The sequence below is a fragment of the Nansenia antarctica genome (assembly GCF_963989245.1).
Source record: "Nansenia antarctica genome assembly, chromosome: 10".
Classification (NCBI taxonomy): domain Eukaryota; kingdom Metazoa; phylum Chordata; class Actinopteri; order Argentiniformes; family Microstomatidae; genus Nansenia; species Nansenia antarctica.
The window spans coordinates 30,540,946-30,560,487 of record NC_137680.1 but is presented as its reverse complement, the minus strand read 5'-3'; the positions used below and the strand labels follow the sequence as shown (position 1 = coordinate 30,560,487).

The window sequence follows — 19,542 nt, the reverse complement described above, 5'->3', positions numbered from 1 at the left end:
GTGTTTTACTATATTATTATATAACACAGACTGGTCTATTTATTGAAACTGGTTGATGCCAACGAGATGACTTTAACAGAAAGGATTGCGACCCACTCCTGGAAATACACGGATAGATTCCCGAATATACGAAGGGTACTCAACACAAGCTGCTGTACGCCTGGCGTACTCTGCTATCAATTCAAGTTGGCTGAACTCTTGTTTGGCTGACGATGCAACTGTATTTAATCAAGTCCTGTGTTGTTAGCATGTTTAAAAAAATAAATTTAAAAAGTATCTTGTTTTCCACCTCCTAGGCAGGAAAACTCATACCTGCAGGTGAAAGAGCTAAGACCTGCTTACAAGAAATAACACCCAGGGTAAGTGTCCTGCTAGGCAGCCTACTTTTAGAAAATATCTCTCTGTCTATGTGTGTGTGTGTGTGTGTGTGTGTGTGTGTGTGTGTGTGTGTGTGTGTGTGTGTGTGTGTGTATGTGTGTGTGTGTGTGTGTGTGTGTGTGTGTGTGTGTGCGTGTGCGTGTGCGTGTGCGTGTGCGTGTGCATGTGCGTGTGTGTGTGTGTGTGTGTGCGTGCGTCTTGCCCGTCTGCCTGCTTCTCTGTCTGTCTGTCTGCCTGCTTCTCTGTCTGTCTGTCTGTCTGTCTGTCTGTCTGTCTGTTTCTCTGTCTGTCTGATACTCACTGTCTCATACCTTTCATTTGAAGCCCACTACCCCACCAGTGGTCAGGAAGTTCCTCAACACAACACGACCCGGTGCAGGGGCTATCCGAGTGTTCCATGGGAAAGCCAACGACCCAGATATAGCCAGTGCTCTTGTTCATGGCGTGAGCACCAAAGCTTCACTTTCTGTGAGTAGGCCGCCCACCCACTAATTATTAGTTAAGTTTCATCTTGAGACTACTACAAAATGTACAGAATTTAAATGAGAAGAATAAAGATAAACATTTCACATCTGGCAGGGCCCATGATAAAAGTAGTCTGATCAAAGACAGTCCAGCATTACGCTATTAAATGAAATGTAGAGCCACGTTTGTTTACATCATTTCTCTACAGGGAGGGACTCTGATCAATCCACCACCCAGAACCGTCTATCAACAGAGGTTGCATCATCTCTGTGAATCTGGATACGCCACCAATCAAAAAGCACCACTGGGCAGGTCCCATGACCAGAGTCCAGGGTTGCCAAATTGGTTGGACACCAGCAGAACCACGTTTGGTGTGAAGTTACATAAAAGTGAGCCACATAATAAACAATAATAATAATAACTTTTTATTTGTATAACGCTTTTTCTGCAAACGTTGCAGCTCAAAGTGCTCCAATCATTATATCATCATAATAAAATTATTTAGTCATTTAAAGGCAATATTAAAAAGATGGGTCTTGACTTGACTTTAGTCTTGACTTGAACATATTTGCTGAGGTTGCATCCCTAATGTAAGCTGGCAGTGCATTCCACAATTTGGGTGCATAAAATGAGAATGCAGCCTCACCAAATCTCTTCTTTTGTACATGTGGTACATTGGTAAATATGGTAAATATGGTTTGGTAGGGTATGGTAAATATGGTAAATATGGTAAATATGGTTTGGTAGGGTATGGTAAATATGGTAAATATGGTAAATATGGTTTGGTAGGGTATGGTAAATATGGTAAATATGGTTTGGTAGGGTATGGTAAATATGGTAAATATGGTTTGGTAGGGTATGGTAAATATGGTAAATATGGTTTGGTAGGGTATGGTAAATATGGTAAATATGGTAAATATGCTACATTGTGTCAGTAAGAGAGTTTCTTAGTCACACATCACAAGGGCCAGGAGTTTTACCTGACCTCATGTCATGACCTACCAAGGGAAAACTCTCCACAGATTGAATCCTACACATCGACAGGCTTCCATGAACAGGTGTGTTCCTCTGAATGTGTCTAGGTATCGCTGCAGGTGAGATCGTCAACCCTCCTAAAACCTCAGAGCATGTGGAGAGGGAAAGTCAGCAGGGGCATCAGTCCTACATCCGTTCCCACAATGCCTACTTTGTTGGTGAGTGGGGTGGGGGGACATGTTTTATCCCTTTAATCCAGATTAAATGTTAATCCCATTAACCAGATCAGACATTAATGTAACTTTTACTGATTAAACTAAACGATCTAGAGTATGATATGTCTGTGAAATATGGCCTATCCACCAGCCAGTGTTCAACCATACAGTTAGCTCTGTCTCTGATCTGATTAGATGTTATATTGGACAACAATCCATCATAACTGTATTACTATACATCCCCAGGTGAACGAGTTGACAGGAAGTACAACTGGAGAAGCTATGGTAAAGACAGCAGGTTTGGAGTGCCCACCCCCCACCACAACGATGGACGCAGCGTCTCCAGAGCTCTCCACTGGTTGTGTGATACTCAGGAGTAAGTACTTAAATGTACTTAACTGCTCCTCCTGAGACATCTACTATCCCCCAGCACTGTGTCTCCAGAGACACCCGCTTTTCCCCTTTACTGTGTCCCCTAAGACTTCTACTGTCCCCCTTGTACTGTTTCTCCAGTGTCTATATAAATTCCTGCTACGACTGGTGGATTGATGATTCACTTGCTTAGTCAAATGTATTGATTGTAAGTCGCTTTGGAATAAGGCGTCTGCTAAATGCCAAAAATGTAAATGTAAATGTAAGGAGTAAGCTACCATGGTCCTCTGTGGCTCAGTTGATAGAGCATGGTACTAACAACGCTTAGGTTGTGGGTTTATATTCCCGCTGGAACCCTACACTGAAAAATGTATCCACTCACTGCAATGTAAGTTGCTTTGGATAAAAGCGTCAGCTAAATGCCATACAGTATATACAGTATATACCATCCTTACCTGGTACACCTATCCCCAGCCTCTAGAGCCTCTACTGCGTATCACACTTAACTCACTCAACATCGCTTAAGTATTGTAAATATCCAGCATTTATTTGTACACTTTTATTTTCAGAGCAAACAGTGCAAAGTTTGTTGCCAAGAGATGCGATGACTTCAGGGAAAGGACACAGCCCCAAATTGGAAAAGTGCATGACCCGTATGTACAACATCAGCTCTTTTACAGCACAAGATATTAGCCACAAGTCACCTACCCTAAAATCAATACACTGAAATGAACAAATTGAGCTTCTGTGTTCAGATCACCTCCATACCCGTATTTCACAAATCTTACCCAGTTACTTCAAATGTCTCCCTCAATCCTGCATAATGTGCTCTTACGCAGGATAGCAGAGACCCTAAAAGTGCCAGCAAAACACACATTTGGAATCCTGATGCGCCCAGATGACTTTGGTGAGTCAAAGTCCCTTGATGGTGTGTTTTGAAGGAACATACAATAAAAGGACAGAGAGGATTTCTGTTTAAAACAAGGTTCCCACAGGTTACGACCAGCGTTAAGTCTGGAGTTATCAAGACTAATTATTTTCTTCTTCAAAGATTCTGCTGCTCTCTGGAGGATCACAGATTTCATGTGACTTTCTCCACAGGTGCAGGGGACCTCCTCCACTCCACCCCCCCAGCAGAGTACCTGAGAGGGACAGACAGACAGCGCACCCTGGTCAGTGCAGTACGCCAGCACCTGAAGAAGGTGAACTTCCATAACTTCGGCTCGCTGCTGCAGGCATTCAGGCACTACGACAAGGTAATTATAATTGCATTCCAAAGCAAACAACAATAAGTCATTCCGAGTAGCACATCTTTTAGTGCTCTATAAAAAACCTATTTTTTAATGTTGTAGTTACATGGTGCTTATGAATGAATTATGAGTTTATGATGACAAACGTTTATATGGTTTTTTAAAAAGTTTATATGGTTTGAGATATGGCAGAGCTTGTGTGTTGCTGTGCTGTGCAGGTGTTGTCTGAATAGTGGTATTGTAAAGAATAATTGACATGTGGTCCTCTGTGGCTCAGCTGGTAGAGCATGGCGCTAACAACGCTTAGGTCGTGGGTTTGATTTCTGCTGCGACCATACAGTGCCTTGCAAAAGTATTCACCCCCCTTTTTACCTATTTTATTATATTACAACCTGTAATTAAAAAAAAAAAAAAAAAATCAGAATTTTATTTGATGAATCTGCACAAAATTGTGTTAGTTTTTAAATGAAATGAGAAATATATATATAAAAAAAGAATAAAAAAAAATAAAGAACTGAAAATTGGCATGTGCATATGTATTCACCCCCTTTGTTATGAAGCCCCTAAAAACTTCTGGTGCAACCAATTACCTTCAGAAGTCACATAATTAGTGAAATGAAGTCCACTTGTATGCAATCTAAGTGTCACATGATCTGTCAGTATATACACACCTTTTCTGAAAGGCCCCAGAGGCTGCAGCACCTAAGCAAGAGGCACCACCAACCAAACACTGCCATGAAGAGCAAGGAACTCTCCAAACAAGTCTGAGACAAAGTTGTTGAGAAGTACATGTCAGGGTTGGGTTATAAAAAATGTTGCTTTAGCAGTATGCTTGAGGTCGTTGTCCTGCTGGAAGGTGAACCTCCATCCTAGTCTCAAATCACTTACAGACTGGTACAGGTTTTGCTCAAGAATATCCCTGTATTAAGCACCATCCATCTTTCCCTCGACTCGGACCAGTTTCCCAGTCCCTGTTGCTGAAAAACAGCCCCACAGCATGATCCTGCCACCACCATGTTCCACTGTGGGGATGGTGTTCTTGGGGTGATGGGATGTGTTGGGTGTGCACCAGACATAGCGTTTTCCTTGATGGCCAAAAAGTTACATTTTAGTCTCATCTGACCAGAGCACCTTCCTCCATACATTTTGGGAGTCTCCGACATGCCTTTTTGCAAACTCAAAACGTGCCTTCTTATTTCTGCTTTCTTCTGGCCACTCTTCGATAAAGCCCAGCTCTATGGAGTGTACGACTAATTGTGGTCCTATGGACAGATTTTTTTCTTTCGAAAAGTTTTTATTGTAACAAGTACACGTTATATGACATTACATTATACATGTTACAACAAGCCATAGTAAAAAACACAAAATACATCTCTTCACACATTTTTAACATCCATAAAAGCCATTGTTCAGTTTACAAGCAGTAAAAACATCTGTGCAACCATGAAGGGACTTTCATTAAAACACAGTTTTAAAAGGTTACAGAGAAAAACATGGCTATGATAAAAGTTATGACATTAAAAGTGCAATGTTTTTGAAGCTTGTTTTAAAAAGAGTCTTTTCAGTGTCTTGTTTTAAAAAGAGAGTCTTTTCAGTGTCTTTGTTTAAAAAACATGTCTGTTGTACAGGAGCGGGGTGAGTCCTTATCAAGACTGCCTCGCCCGCCTTCATGAACAGCTCCTCGCGACCGCCGTTTCAGGCTCCCAGAGGAGACCCTCAACCATGGCAGCGGTGGCACTCGCGCAGTCAGGGCCGGACCTCTATGGTGGGCCTCTGACCCCCCTCCTCCGAATGGGCGACGTGCGACACATCCCCTCAAGGTCTCAATGGCCGCAGCTACCACCGCCTGTGGGGTGGTCTCCACGCGCTTCCCTACCAGCAGGCTGCAGGAGGTCCAGAGTGCTTCTTTAAAGCATGTCAGGGTGAGCCAGAGTCTGGCGAAGTCCGCTGATGGGATGCTCCTCCGGTTCACCCCGTAGAGCACCAGTTGGGCGTTTAGGACCTCTCCTGCTGGCAGGCACGGGTATAGTAGGGGGCCGGCTCGTGCCCACAGGTCTTTCGTTGTGTTGCACTCCCAGAGCAAGTGCCGCACCGACTCGGGGGCGCCACACCCTGGTCGGGGGCAGGTGGCAGATGCCGCCATGCCCCGGGAGTGCATGACGGCCCTGACCGGGAGGATCTCATGGGCCACCATCCACGACAGGTCTCGGTGTCTGTTCATGAGGGCAGGGTGGGCTACGTTGCGCCAAACGGTGGAGGGCTCGCCGAATGCAAGCCCGCGCACCGGACTCACTGCTTCCCGCTCCTGCACAAGAGAAAGAAGAGAACGGTGTTTAATTAAAATAGATTTGTTCTTATTCTCCATGCCGATGGGAGATTAAAAGACACAGGTTCTCTCAAGTCTGTTTCTAAAAGTTTCAGCCGTCTCAGGTATGACCCCATCCAGAACCGTGCCATCGCTGTTGTTTTGTGATCTCTGGATGGGGCCAAGGCGTATGCCATATGTAGCGTAGTGTAGCGGCTGCCTAAAAACAGGTGGAGGTCTGGGAGTCCTTTCCCTCCGTTCTTGGGTGTTTTTTTCACATCCTCCCTTCTCAGTCTCTCCCACTTGGACCCCCACAGGAAATAAAACATGGCTCGATCCAAAGCTAAAAGAGTGGTTCGTGGTGGGATGAAAACAGAACAGATTAGTAAAAGCACAGGTAAAATCACAGCTTTAATGATTAAAACCTTGCCTTCAAAAGTCAGTCGTCTGAGTCCCCAGTACCCCAGTCGCTGTCTAACTTTCCCTATCACGTCCTTCCAGTTCCCTGTCCCTCCCCCCTCCCTGTCAAACTTAACCCCAAGTATTTGTAGGTCAGTCTGTGTCACTGTCAGGGGGAGTCTGTCCACGTCGGTCACTGTCCATGGTCCGTAAAATTGGGCTTGGGTCTTCCCTCTGTTTAATTTAGCCCCAGAGGCCCGTCCGTACCAGTCAGTCTGGTCCAGTGCTCGGTCAACAGATAAAAGGTCAGTGCATAAAAGGTTCACGTCGTCCATATATAAAACACACTTGGCGGTCAGTCCCCCACTCCCAGGAATGCCCACCCCACAGATTCGTTGATCCCTTCTCAAGAGCTGCGCCAAGGGCTCGATGCAGGCAACGTAGAGGAGGGGGGATAACGGACACCCCTGACGGACACCGCAGTGTATTCCCACCGCTTTTGTCAGTTGCACATTTACAAGAATTCTGCTGGTGATGTCTCTGTACAGCAGTCCCACCCAAGCTAGAAGCCTCCCTGGAAACCCCATTTTTTGCAGTACTTGGAAGAGGTACTGGTGCGAGACTCGGATCAAATGCTTTCTCAAAATCTAAATTTAGGACTACCAGCCGCATGTTTCTGTCTCTCGTATAACAGATGGTGTCTCGGATCAGTACGAGGCTGTCTGTGATCCTCCTCCCCGGAATGGCGCAGGCTTGATCCGGGTGAATCACCTCCTCTAAAAACAAAGACATACGATTTGTTAAAAGTTTACTAAACAGTTTGCAGTCGAAGTCTCGGGAGATGGCTAGGGGTAGGGGAGGCTGTAGGCATGGGAGAACAGGTTGGTTTTGAGGTGGGATTTAAAAGTGAGGAGTGAGGGTGAGTCTCTGAGTGGTTAAGGGAGAGAGTTCCAGAGGCGGGGTGCAGCTCGTGAAAAGGCACGGTGACCGAAGCCTTTGAGTTTTGAGGGTGGGACAGTGAGGGGAACAATGGATGAGGATCGGAGGGTACGGGTAGGGCGGTGGGGGAGAAGGAGGTCAGTCAGGTAAGGGGGGGCCAGGCTATGGAGGGCTTTGTAAGTGAGGATGAGGACTTTGAATTGTATACGTTCTTTGATGGGGAGCCAGTGGAGAGAGTGGAGGACAGGGGTGATGTGGTCGCGGGAGTGGGTGTTTGAAAGGAGGCGTGCAGCAGAGTTTTGGACCATCTGGAGTCTATGGAGGGAGCGGGAGGTGATGCCGGTGAGTAGGGAGATGCAGTAGTCAAGGCGGGAGGAGATGAAGGCGTGGATGAGGGATTCAGCAGCGGGGGGGGAGAGGCAGTGTCTGATTTTTGCGATGTTTCGGAGGTGGAAGGAGGATGTCTTGACTATAGAACTGACGTGGGGATCGAATGAGAGGGTGGGGTCCAGAATGAAGCCGAGGTAGCGAGCCAGGGGGGAGGGGGTGATGGTAGTGTCGTCAATGGTGAGTGTGATGGGTCCGGTTTTGTTGAGGATGGATTTGGTGCCGATGAGGATGACTTCGGTCTTTTCACTGTTGAGTTGAGCATCTGTTTTCCCTATCTTTTTTCTGCTTGCCTACCTTCCTAAAAAAGTTCCTAGTCCTTTCCTTCACCATCTCCCACCAGTGTGCTCGTGTCTGGAAACAGTCTTGAAGGGTCTGCCATCCACTGAACTGCTCCCTGTACTCCTTCACCACCTCCTTGTCTTCTAGGAGGGAGCAGTTCAGCTTCCACAGACCTCTTCCTACAGTCACACCCGAAGAAAGTGAAAGGGTGCATGTAAGCATAGCGTGATTGGAAAAGAAAACGGGGGATAATCTAGCATCAGTCGGCGGGCAGTCCCGTGTAAAAAAGTAGTCAATGCGAGAGGCTCTGGTGCCATCACCACTGAACCAGGTGAAGCCCTCCTCTCTTGGATGCATGTATCTAAAGCAGTCTGTTAGTTTGAAATCTCTACATAGGTTTTGCAATAAAACCCCTGCCTTATCTACTCTAAAATCCTCCCCTGCCCCTTTCCTATCTTTATTGGTTAAAACAGTGTTTATTTTTTTTATTTAACCTTTATTTAACCAGGCAAACATGTAAGAACAAATTATTATTTACAAATGCAGCCTGACCAAAAAGCAATGGCTCTTTGGGGGGGGGGGGGGGGGGAGCTAGAAATAAAACAAGGTTAATTAATTTACAACAATAAAACACTGGCAAATACAGATGCATTCAAATACTAACAGTCAGAGAGAGGGGAGAGAGACGGAGGAGGTAGGGGTGAGGAAGAGCGGAGGTGAGGGATAGCGGGGGTAGTGGAGCAGGGGTACTTAAAATGAGGCAGTGATGGGTGTGTTAAAATCCCCTCCTACCACTAGGGGAGCCCTACCTAGCATGTGGGACTGCAAGTCCTGTAAAAGGTCAAACCTGTCATTTTTATCATTAAAACCATATACATTCAAAATGTTAAAAATCCTTTCCTAAAAATGTCAAGTGTTAAAAGTGCCCACCCATCAGTCACCACAGTGCTGCCCTTCACCAGCACTTGGGGGTTTTTGATCAGGAGGGCCACTCCATCGGAGCGGTTGTTATTGGACCCGCTCCAGATGGAGGGCCCATGGTTCCATCTCCTCTCCCACTCCTGGTAAGATTTTAAAAAGGGTAGAGAACATTCCTGAAGTAAAAACACATCTGAATCACATTTACTTAAAAAGGATAAAACTGTTTGGGCTCACAGTTGTGAGAGAACATTATTATATGTAAAAAGACATTCTCTACATTTAAGATTCAAACTTTGGATATCTAGGGCAAAGCTATATAAACTGATTTCCTGTTGTAACCACACAATGAAACCAGTTTCTCTACTTGAAGCTTGACATTGGCTAGACAACAGATACATTTAAATGATTACAAAGACCTGATTGCTCTCTTTTCTCCCGAGATGGACCAAGCCATCTAGAGCAGTTTTGGACTTTTGTGTTTCCCCAGACCCAGTACTCTAAGACCAGACTAAACCAGTTTGTGGCTATTGTGTTCCTTTTTCACCTTTGTGTAACTAGGAGAAAGTGGGGGCCGATTCCCCCTTAACCTTCATCCCCCATCATCTTCCTCAATGTACAAGTCCACACCCATTGCTCATGATTGGTCTAGACCCCACCCGAGGGCGGACCTCTTACCTGAGTGTACCTGAGTGTATATATACACAGAGATGTGATGAATGATCTGGACTTTACGAGGAACCTTGAATCGTGTTATCAGCCATAGGCCTCCCCGGAGCTCTCTTTATGAAGGGAGTTGATGTCAGCTGCAAATTCAAGAAGGAAGTCTGATTGGGTGAAAGGGTGGGGAAGACTCTGACCGGCTCATCTAATGATGATTTAAATGGCTGGTCAGCTCTTCCCCTTTTTTCCACATTCTCATCAGATTCTGAAGAGACAATTAAATTTCTCCTCTTTGTTGACAGCTGGGCACTAGGGAGGGAGGGCCCCACAGAGCTACTACTTTCCCCACTTACAGTTTCTAAAGTGCAATTACTCTCTTCCTCACTACTGCTTTCCTTCACATTCTCACCCTCCTCCTGCCCCACGGTTTCCCCTTCCACTTCACTCTCTACCTGGGCTGGCTCCTCCCCTCCCGTCGCACCCCCTTCCTCTCCTCCAATGGGAACTTTTGGCCGGAAATTAAAAATTTCTGGCTCCGCCCCTCCAATTAGCTCAGAAATTGTTTGAACCTGTTCAGTCTTTTTCACCTCTTTTCTGTGGGTTTTTACGTTGGCAAATGATTGTGGTCAATCTCTGAAGAGGTGGTCTGAGTCTCCACAGAGATTACACTTTCTGCCAGTTGGACAGTCAGAAAAAACATGTCCAATCTCTCTGCATTTCCCACATACTAGTTCTTTGCATGCCTCTGCCAGGTGCCCATGCTTACCACACTTGCGGCATAGCTTGGGCTGACCCTGGTGGTAGTGGATGTAGCCCCTGTTTTCCCCCAGAACTATCATGGATGGCAGTTGTCTCAGGCCCTGGAAGCCTTGGGGGTCTTCCAATTGTTGGATTGGGACCCACCAAGCACAATTCCAGATACCGTCCTCACCTGTCACCTTCGTAGCCTGGCCTTTGACAGTGCAATATCTCCCCAGCCAAACATAGATGTCACATGGGTAATTTTTTTTATACGGTGCCTTTTCCGTCCCCAGTACTAAATCATGTTGTATTTTGTCTAAATTTGGACAAATACTAATTCCATTAGGTTTTTCATGTATAGTCCATTGTTATTTATTATGAATACAATGATATGGGCTTCTAAGTTGTTGTTTTCTACATTTTAAAAGCTTTGGTTAAAGATGTAAATTGGATGTTGCATGGGATTTGGGATGTCCCCAGTGTTGTTCATTCAACTTCAATCCCAAAAAATAACTATTAAAAACATATACATTTCCAAATATGTTATTATTATTTAATTTTCCTGATCAATATCTATTGAAATCAAATATAGTTTTTATCCTTTTGTTTGTTTGTTTGTACAAAAAATTAAGGTTTTGCTTACAATATTGCTTGTCCCTGCGATCACTGTCCACCCTGTTATGCTGTGTTAATGTCCCTTTTAAAAGAAAACCATATTTCTCAATCACATCACTCTCATGAGGTGACATCACATCAGTGGAGGGGATTTCAAATGTGGTAAGCTGTGTGATTTTCTACCTCTTTTACCATCTGATTTTTATGTTTTTATCCAGTGAGTTTAATGTGGTTGACCATAACATGTCCACCCTGTTATATTAATATAAATAAATATTGAGGAGATCAATCAAATTTATTAATTTCAAAAAAAGTATTTAGTGCAAATTAGATTCCTCATCAAGTATTCAAGGTCATTCTAGGCATTATGCTAACACAGGCAGGCTAAAGGCTAACTTTAACTAAAAATGTCCACCCTGTTAGTGTCCACCCTGTTATGTGTCCACTCTGTTCTGGAGACACTCGCCCTATTCAACTACAGAGGGTATTCTAAATAAAATAAAATGTAGGTGCCTGAGCTCGACCACTATGTTTTTCAGCAAGCTAGATATGTCCTTTATATAATAGAACATTAAAATATAGATAAATCAACAATTTATTTTTCACAAGTTATGAAGTCCAAATGGCACCGTATAAAAAAAATGACCCATATTCACCATTTCATTGAACATCCTGACAATAACCATTTTTGTGGTATTGTCAGTCAACTTCTCCACAGTGAATATATTGAACTGGGTTTTAACATTTTCAAACACATGCCAGAACTTTTGTAGCAGGGAAGCACTCATAAAACTAACATCAAACCCTTTATTAAAAGGGAGGGTAACAATACAGTTCAATTCAGCAGGGGTGAAACCAAGTATTTTCTGCATCATTTTCCTGCTAAAATCCAACCTTGACATTTCATGATAGATGAAGGTTTTCCCTCCAATTTCATTTAAGAGGAAGCGCACACTGTGGTGCCTCCTCATGCCGGCACGGGCAGCCGACATTCTGGAGGCACCACAGGTTAAAACAATAAAATACTAAAATACTAAAATGCTAAAACTGGTAAAAACAGCTAAAACAGGTAAAAACTGCTAAAATTCAGACTAAAACAATGCAAAATGAGTAAAAACAAAAGGATTCACTTACCTTGACCTGGGGTCTAGTTGGCTCCGCCCACTGGTCTGCTCTTATCCAATGAATTCCTTTTGTGATGGATTTAACAACTACTGACTGAGTTGCAAAGTCCAAAAGCTGGGGAAAGAAAATAATATACTCCTAAAACGCAGGTAGAAAACTTTGTCCCGGACTTGTTTGGAGAGTTCCTTGGTCTTCATGGCAGTGTTTGGTTGGTGGTGCCTCTTGCTTAGGTGGTGCAGCCTCTGGGGCCTTTCAGAAAAGGTGTGTATATACTGACAGAACATGTGACACTTAGATTGCACACAGGTAGACTTCATTTCACTAATTATGTGACTTCTGAAGGTAATTGGTTGCACCAGAAGTTTTTAGGGGCTTCATAACAAAGGGGGTGAATACATATGCACATGCCAATTTTCAGTTCTTTATTTTTTTAAATTCTTTTTTTATATATATATTTCTCATTTCATTTAAAAACTAACACTATTTTGTGCAGATTCATCAAATAAAATTCTGATTAAAAAATGTTTAAATTACAGGTTGTAATGTAATAAAATAGGTAAAAAGCCAAGGGGGGTGAATACTTTTGCAAGGCACTGTATATACTGACATGTATGCACTCACTGCAATGTAAGTCATTTTGGATAAAAGCGTCAGCTAAATGGCATATATTATTATTATTATTATATAAGTAGCATATGTTTTTTAGCCCTCTGTACACAGTAGACTTCTCTGTATATCACATCTGCCAGACTTCTATGAATGTGTTATACATGTTATTAGACACAATTACTGATATAAAGTCTACTTGAAATGTAAACTGTGTATATAAACAGGTTGAACCATGTGTCTACAATACGTGTGTTTTCATGTGTGTGTGTGTGTGTGTGTGTGTGTGTGTGTGTGTGTGTGTGTGTGTGTGTGTGTGTGTGTGTGTGTGTGTGTGCGCGTGTGTGTGTGTGTGTGTGTGTGTGTGTGTGTGTGTGTGTGTGATTCTACAGAAGGGCCAGGGTATGATTGACAGGGAGGACCTCCAGGACGTGTGTCGTCAGTTCAACCTGGACCTGAGTGGGCCGGTGTTGGACGCCCTCATGCAGTACTGTGACGTGGACCAGGACGGACTCATCAACTTCCTGGAGTTCGCCAACTTCCTCAACTGGAAGGACAAGATGCCCATCAACACACTGGAGCAGCGCATTCTCACTAGAGGTTAGTAAGATTTTACATTTGACATTTTTGACATTCAGCAGAGGCCTTTAAGCGAAGTACAAGTGTCTTTAATGTAAGTGAATCATCTATAAATTAGTCATCTTAAGAAAAACAAATCTATGCTAGGACCAGGGCACATTGGCAGTCACAATGCTAGAAGAGTGCCAGTCAGAGTGCCAATATGAACGTTTGTCAAAGGCATTGAGTGTGACTACGGTTTTCACAGAGGATTAAAAATCCAATTCATCAGAGCAACGCATCCGGGTACTTTCCCCTCCCGTAATGTCCACGCCCCTTTTTGGGTGATAGAAGAGTAGAAGTTTGACTGGCGGTCAATGGGAATTTCTGGTCTTTGCTACTTTAATCCGATAAAATAAGAAAACCGTAGTGCTTTTTAGATATTAGGAGCACAAATCCGATGGCCAGTTAGGCAAACTATTATATAGTGTCATTGCCGATCAATGATCGACGTCGTTATATAGAGAAAATTAATGAAATAGGGGTTGATTCATCAGATCAGTCATACGTCATCTCCCTGGTGATTTGTAGTTCTTCATTTGATTTGCCGTGTAAATCCCCAGACTGCCCAAATCCGATGGGAAACTGAAATAGTTTTAAATGCTTAAAAAATCATAATTGTTGCCTGAGATAACCGCTCATTTGGATCATCTCATATTTGGAAGATAAGTATTCAAAGCAAATAGCTCACAGCTAAGCTAGCTTGCTAAATCGCTAGCTAAAGAGGCGCCAGTCCAGCTGCACCTGCACGAGATCATTGTTGTTGTTGTTAGCAAAGCAACTTGCTCATTTTCGCCTCCTGCCAGGCACGGGTGTGTAAGGACGTCGCTAGGCATGGCGGAGAACTACAAATGCCTGATGACAGGGAGATGACGTATGACTGCTCTGATGAATCAACCCCTATTTCATTAATTTTCTCTATATAACGATGTCGATCATTGATCGGCAACGACACTATATAATAGTTTGCCTAACTGGCCATCAGATTTGGGCTCCTAATATCTAAAAAGCACTACGGTTTTCTTATTTTATCGGATTAAAGTAGCGAAGACCAGAAATTCCCATTGACCGCCAGTCAAACTTCTACCCTTCTATCACCCAAAAAGGGGCGTGGACATTCAGATGACAGGGAGATGACGCGCAATTGCTCTGATGAATAGACCTATCGCTAAGCCACGCCCCCTTTGAAAACTCGGACAAACAAACCACTCTTCACTGACAGTGACTGACTGACCGACCGTGACTGAATGACATTCAATGACTTACAATGGCAAGTTGGCAAATTTCTGATTTACCACAGCAAGTAATAGACATGTTTTTTAAAGATGACAAGAATATTTAGTCTAGAAGCTTTTCACCATCAGATATTAGCAAGTTGTTTGTCTGAGTTTTCTGCCTGTAGTGACTTTTGCTGTGATATGATTGGACAATTTCTATTTTGGGGCGTGGCTTAGCGATAGGTCCATTGCCCTAGTCACTTATAACAACAATTAAAGAGAATGACCTCACATAATGAATTATTCACAGTACTAGCTATACAGATTTTGACATATGGTTGACAAATGACAAAACACAAATAGACACACAACAACGATATGATATCGTAACACTGATATCACAACAGCAATAGCTTCTGTCCACTCCTATCATCCATGTAAAAAGATATACTATACGAAAATGGTTTGCTTCCCTTTCTATAGGAGTTTGGTTGCTACTGACACCTATCTTTAAAGAAAGTCTTACGTTAGGCAAAGGTACTTATTGTAAGTCGCTCTGGATAAGACAGTCTGCTAAATGACTATAATTAAGATGTTTAATGCATGTTTTCCCTGTTTCGGACTGACTCCACTAGAGCACCAGAGCAGCACTGCCCCGGCCAACATGCAGAGGAAGGGTCTGTCTGACCCGCTGAGGCCTGCCGTCTCTCAGGCTCTGGCCAGGCCTGAAGACCTGGAGCCAGCAGAGGTGGGGAGCACGCACAAGACCCCCAAAACCCTCAGCAGACCCAGGACCGTCCAGGACCGCTTCGTCACCTCCTCGTCTTTAATCCGAGCGGTTGTGGGTGGTCTTCCTACAAGCGGTGAATTGGGGGGGGGCGGTTGAAGTGTTGTCTTGTGTATGATAGTAAACACACGAGGTGTTTGTATTGATTTATAATGAACAGATATCTATGGATTCAATCAAAATGGTGTTGTTAATTGCTTAACATATTGGATCAAATCATGAATGTGTGTTATTTGACAGGTTGCAACGTTGTATAAATGTAAAAACGAATATGGAGTGTTGGAGTAGGAATAACTCACTATTATCTACAAGCTACATTTCACCACTAATAAACCAATGACTTTCTCACCCCCCGTAGACTACCGCACATACGGGACCCCCACAGTGCGTACTGACCGGGCAGCCCCGCTGATCAAACGCATCAGCGACAGCACTAACTACGGTGACGAGGCCACGGCCTTTGACCTCCTGTATCCCACGCTGCACTCCCTGAGGGGCGTCCACGAGGAGCACTTCTTCAGCTCGCGCACCAAAGAGGAGGTACAGAATATTGATGACCCCGTCTGCTCAGGGGCCGATGGATGTGCTCTAACTCTGTGTTCACACCGGGGCGGTGACAGTGTCTCATGGTTGTCACTGGGAAACGAGTCTCGCAGGAGTTCCTTGCGGGAAACACATGTCGGGTGTTAGCACTTCACCGCACGTCTTCACCATCGATCGATTTCAATGCTGACGTACTACCATCTTGTAACTCAATGGACGTGTCTCTTCATGTTTCCTTACGTCACCAAATTCCATTGAAAAATACAGATTTGCGGCTGCTTTTGTCACTCTTATGTGGCCCCAGTGTGAATTGGGGAAATACTGTATATGTTATAGTGGGATCAGTCTGGAATGGGTTTTAAATATACAGTATGTTAGGATACACCCAGTAGATGTTTAGTGCATTTTTTCATTGCAGCCTTTGAAGCCTTTGCTGCAGATGTTTGGGGAAAAAACACTGTCGTTCTCAATTGAAATGATAATTGCTCTGAACAATTTCACCATTGGAGAAGTGATTGAAACAAAAACCCAATTCAAATGAGTCTATGCATAAACAACCACGTTATATAAAAGAGATTTCCCCTCTGTTTATTTCTTTCTCAGATTAAGGAGATATTCCAAAATGTGGGGGTGCGTATTTCTGAGGAGACATTCGAGGAGGCATGGAAGCTGGCGTCCATGAGACACCCTACAGGAGATGTGTGTGTGGAGATCTTCCGGAACGTTCTACAGGAAATTCAAGCTAATTAAAACAGAAAGTGTATAAAACAGAAAGTATACAAAAAAGATATTTACCTACTCAGTGTTTTTTCTGTTAAAGAGTGTACAAGTGTTAAAGAATGTCAGTGTTTTTCCTTCAACGATATGGTATCGTCATTTAAACTGTCATGTCATTCAGTATTCAATGAGAGTTTGTTTTCTTTGACTGTGGACTAAAGCCTAATGTATTTACTTTCATTGGGAGAAATAAGCCACTGTCAGATGAACAACACTGACCACTTTCCACTTTCTGCCTGTGTGACTATAATACAATCACTTCTTGTGATACCAAAGTAAATATTGAGCATTCTGAGCACCATGTTCTCTGAGCCTTGTCATTTGAAGTCTTGTTAATTCAGTCACAGTCTGTGATTACATTTGCACACATATTGACTTTAGAATTCTATTAATCAATCTTATAATGTCAATCTGTCAAAGCACAGCCCAGGAGATAAGCGACTAAGACCATAAAAATACCATATTGTTCACTTTACAAAGTCAGCATGAAAATTGGCACACATACTGTACATACGTTTTCGCACTAAACGAAAACCTGTCATCGTGCCAATTTAGCAAGGCATGTAGCGCCACCTATAGGTTAAGGACAAAGAAAAAGGCTGCTGTAAGCTAGGCTGAACTAAAGGCAATTTGTTGTTTCTAGCTTTTATGCTTTAAGAGCTATAGCAAAATAAAATCCTGCATTGTAAGTCAATGAACATTCAAAGTATATGGAAGTTGACGTGTAGGTGGCTATGCTCAGTCCTATGAGGCCAGGCTACAATGGCACTATATTATTGAAACCAACGTTACTTAATTTTTAACCGTTTCAAGTTTGTCATTAACCTCTAGGTGGGGCTAAAAGGCTTCAAAAAGGCCAGGCTAAATTGGCACTATACCAGTTTTGTTCAGCATGAAAAATTATGCAAGTGTGCCAATTTTCATGCTCACTTTCAAAAATAAATCATTCTTCAGCTTATCTACTGTACTACAGTGAAAGCTTTTGAGAGCCACTGCAGCCTTAGAGACACACATACTGTGCACTCACACACACTGTGCACTCACACACACACACACACACACACACACACACACACACACACACACACACACACTCACACACACACTATATTGAAGGCGTATTGGAGTAATTGTTTGAATTATGTCTATTTGAATAACCCGATTAATAACAGCCACTGTCGAGCAAACACTAATCCATCAATGTAAAATCCCCACAAAACTGCAATATCACATGCTAATAAAGAAACCACATTATGTTTTTTTGTCCTCGTTTTATGACATGTAGTTCCATTACTGTAAATTGTCATTGAATGCCCTGACGCACAGGCGTGGTAAATTGACTAATATGCTCTAACCACTATTCACTAGCATTTTTACATGACGTTAGCTAACAACGCTCATAATCACATTAGGACTCGCCAAGACGCTCTACTGTAACCCAAAAATTTAAAAATCCCACGCAAACTTCCAACAGACCTACTCCATTTCCATGGAAGAAAATTATAATAATCCCTCTCCATGTTTTACTATGCATGAATAAGTGTTTGCTAATGAGGGAATTCACTCTCTCTCTCTTTTTGCTAAAGATGTATCATTAATAATGTGATTTGTGAGTTGACAGAATGGGGTGACACACAACCTGTCAGTGTAATGGAGGATGTTGGGTTTTGACAAGTGGCATGCGGCTCTGGGAAATGACAGTATCAACAGTGATTGTTAACCGTTAAGAAAAAGGACATTGTTATGCATTGCCACAACCGCTTGAACATATCTACTGTAAGGACAGTAATATCTGAACTGTTCTTAACTCAATTAATTTGTGTTAAGTCTCAACAAGCGTTTCCTGGGGTGGGGTCTGCTAAGTTGTTTTTATGGGAAGTATCATCTTAACAGACATCACGATGAGGTGATGTAATGTACTAGGCAGTGACCAGCTGTGCACAATCAATCAAAGGTTTTTAGAAATCTGTCTAATATCATGATTTGTGAAACACTGATGCCCCCTTCTGATGAGAATTGAACATTGATGACGTGACTAAAGATGTGTTTCTTGGTTTTACCTATAATCACAAATACCACAGTATGAGTGTGATCTGACAGTCAGAGCTGTCACTGTGCTATTTATTTCTTTAGTCACGTCATCAATGTTCAATCCATTGGACTCCATTGAGTCCAGAGGACAGTAAACGTACATTTAATGATGTTAATGACCGTCCAATCAGGTTCAGCCCCTCTGGTCAACTCCCGATGGAACCTGGGAAGAGAGAGAGAGAGAAGGGGAGGGAGGGAGGGAGGGAGAGAGAGAGAGATACTGTAGGGGGAGAGAGTAGAATATTTAAATGACACCTGATCTACTGTTATACTAATGTACAATCGATCTGTCCGATGTTTCTCTCATGGCGATTAATTTACAGTACCAGCTATTGCAGCATCTGGGCTGACTGACTGACAAGAGTAGAGTTGCAGGCTGGGGAAAGAAATGAGTGTGTGGAAGAATTCTTTGGAATATCAGAAAAGTATTTCCAAACTCCCAAGGGGAGACAAGTTGGCCCAATGCAGAAACACACAAGCACCAACTCTTTGTCCTAGCCTCACCTTGAAAATAAAGTGATGCATCTCAAAATGTCTCTCTCTCTCTCTCTCTGATCCTGCCAAACGGTATATCTGCTACCAAAGCAAAAGACTGTAGTATGAAATATGATAGGCTTTAGAAAAAGACTCTAAGACGATGAGACAATGGGAGAGTGGTTATGGCTAACTAGATAGGTGGGTATTGCCCACACCTTGTGGTCCAACCGCTAACAGGATTTCTGATCGGGGATGAAAGAGGCTTGTCCTGGTCCATGGATTTATTTCCTTGCTTTGTCTCTGTGGCTAATCATATCAAGCAATTTGCAAACCACATCAAAAATCATAAAAGTGGATCTCTTCAATTTGCTGTCCATTCCTGTACTTTACCTTCTAC

At 43.1% G+C, this 19,542-nt stretch overlaps 1 protein-coding gene across 1 annotated transcript; it reads left to right on the top strand.

The window, feature by feature from the left end:
• Positions 1 to 66: 66 nt before the first annotated feature.
• Positions 67 to 16,617, top strand: efhb (EF-hand domain family, member B; the record flags this gene model as incomplete). The annotated part of the gene is made up of 13 exons (XM_080541172.1): positions 67 to 135; positions 297 to 359; positions 703 to 846; positions 1,052 to 1,232; positions 1,926 to 2,036; positions 2,280 to 2,409; positions 2,975 to 3,058; positions 3,245 to 3,312; positions 3,507 to 3,661; positions 13,028 to 13,235; positions 15,106 to 15,333; positions 15,616 to 15,797; positions 16,404 to 16,617. The coding sequence occupies 13 exons, from the start codon at positions 67 to 69 to the stop codon at positions 16,548 to 16,550; spliced, it is 1,770 nt and encodes a 589-aa protein (XP_080397298.1). The 3' UTR covers positions 16,551 to 16,617.
• Between the last annotated feature and the right edge of the window lie 2,925 nt (positions 16,618 to 19,542).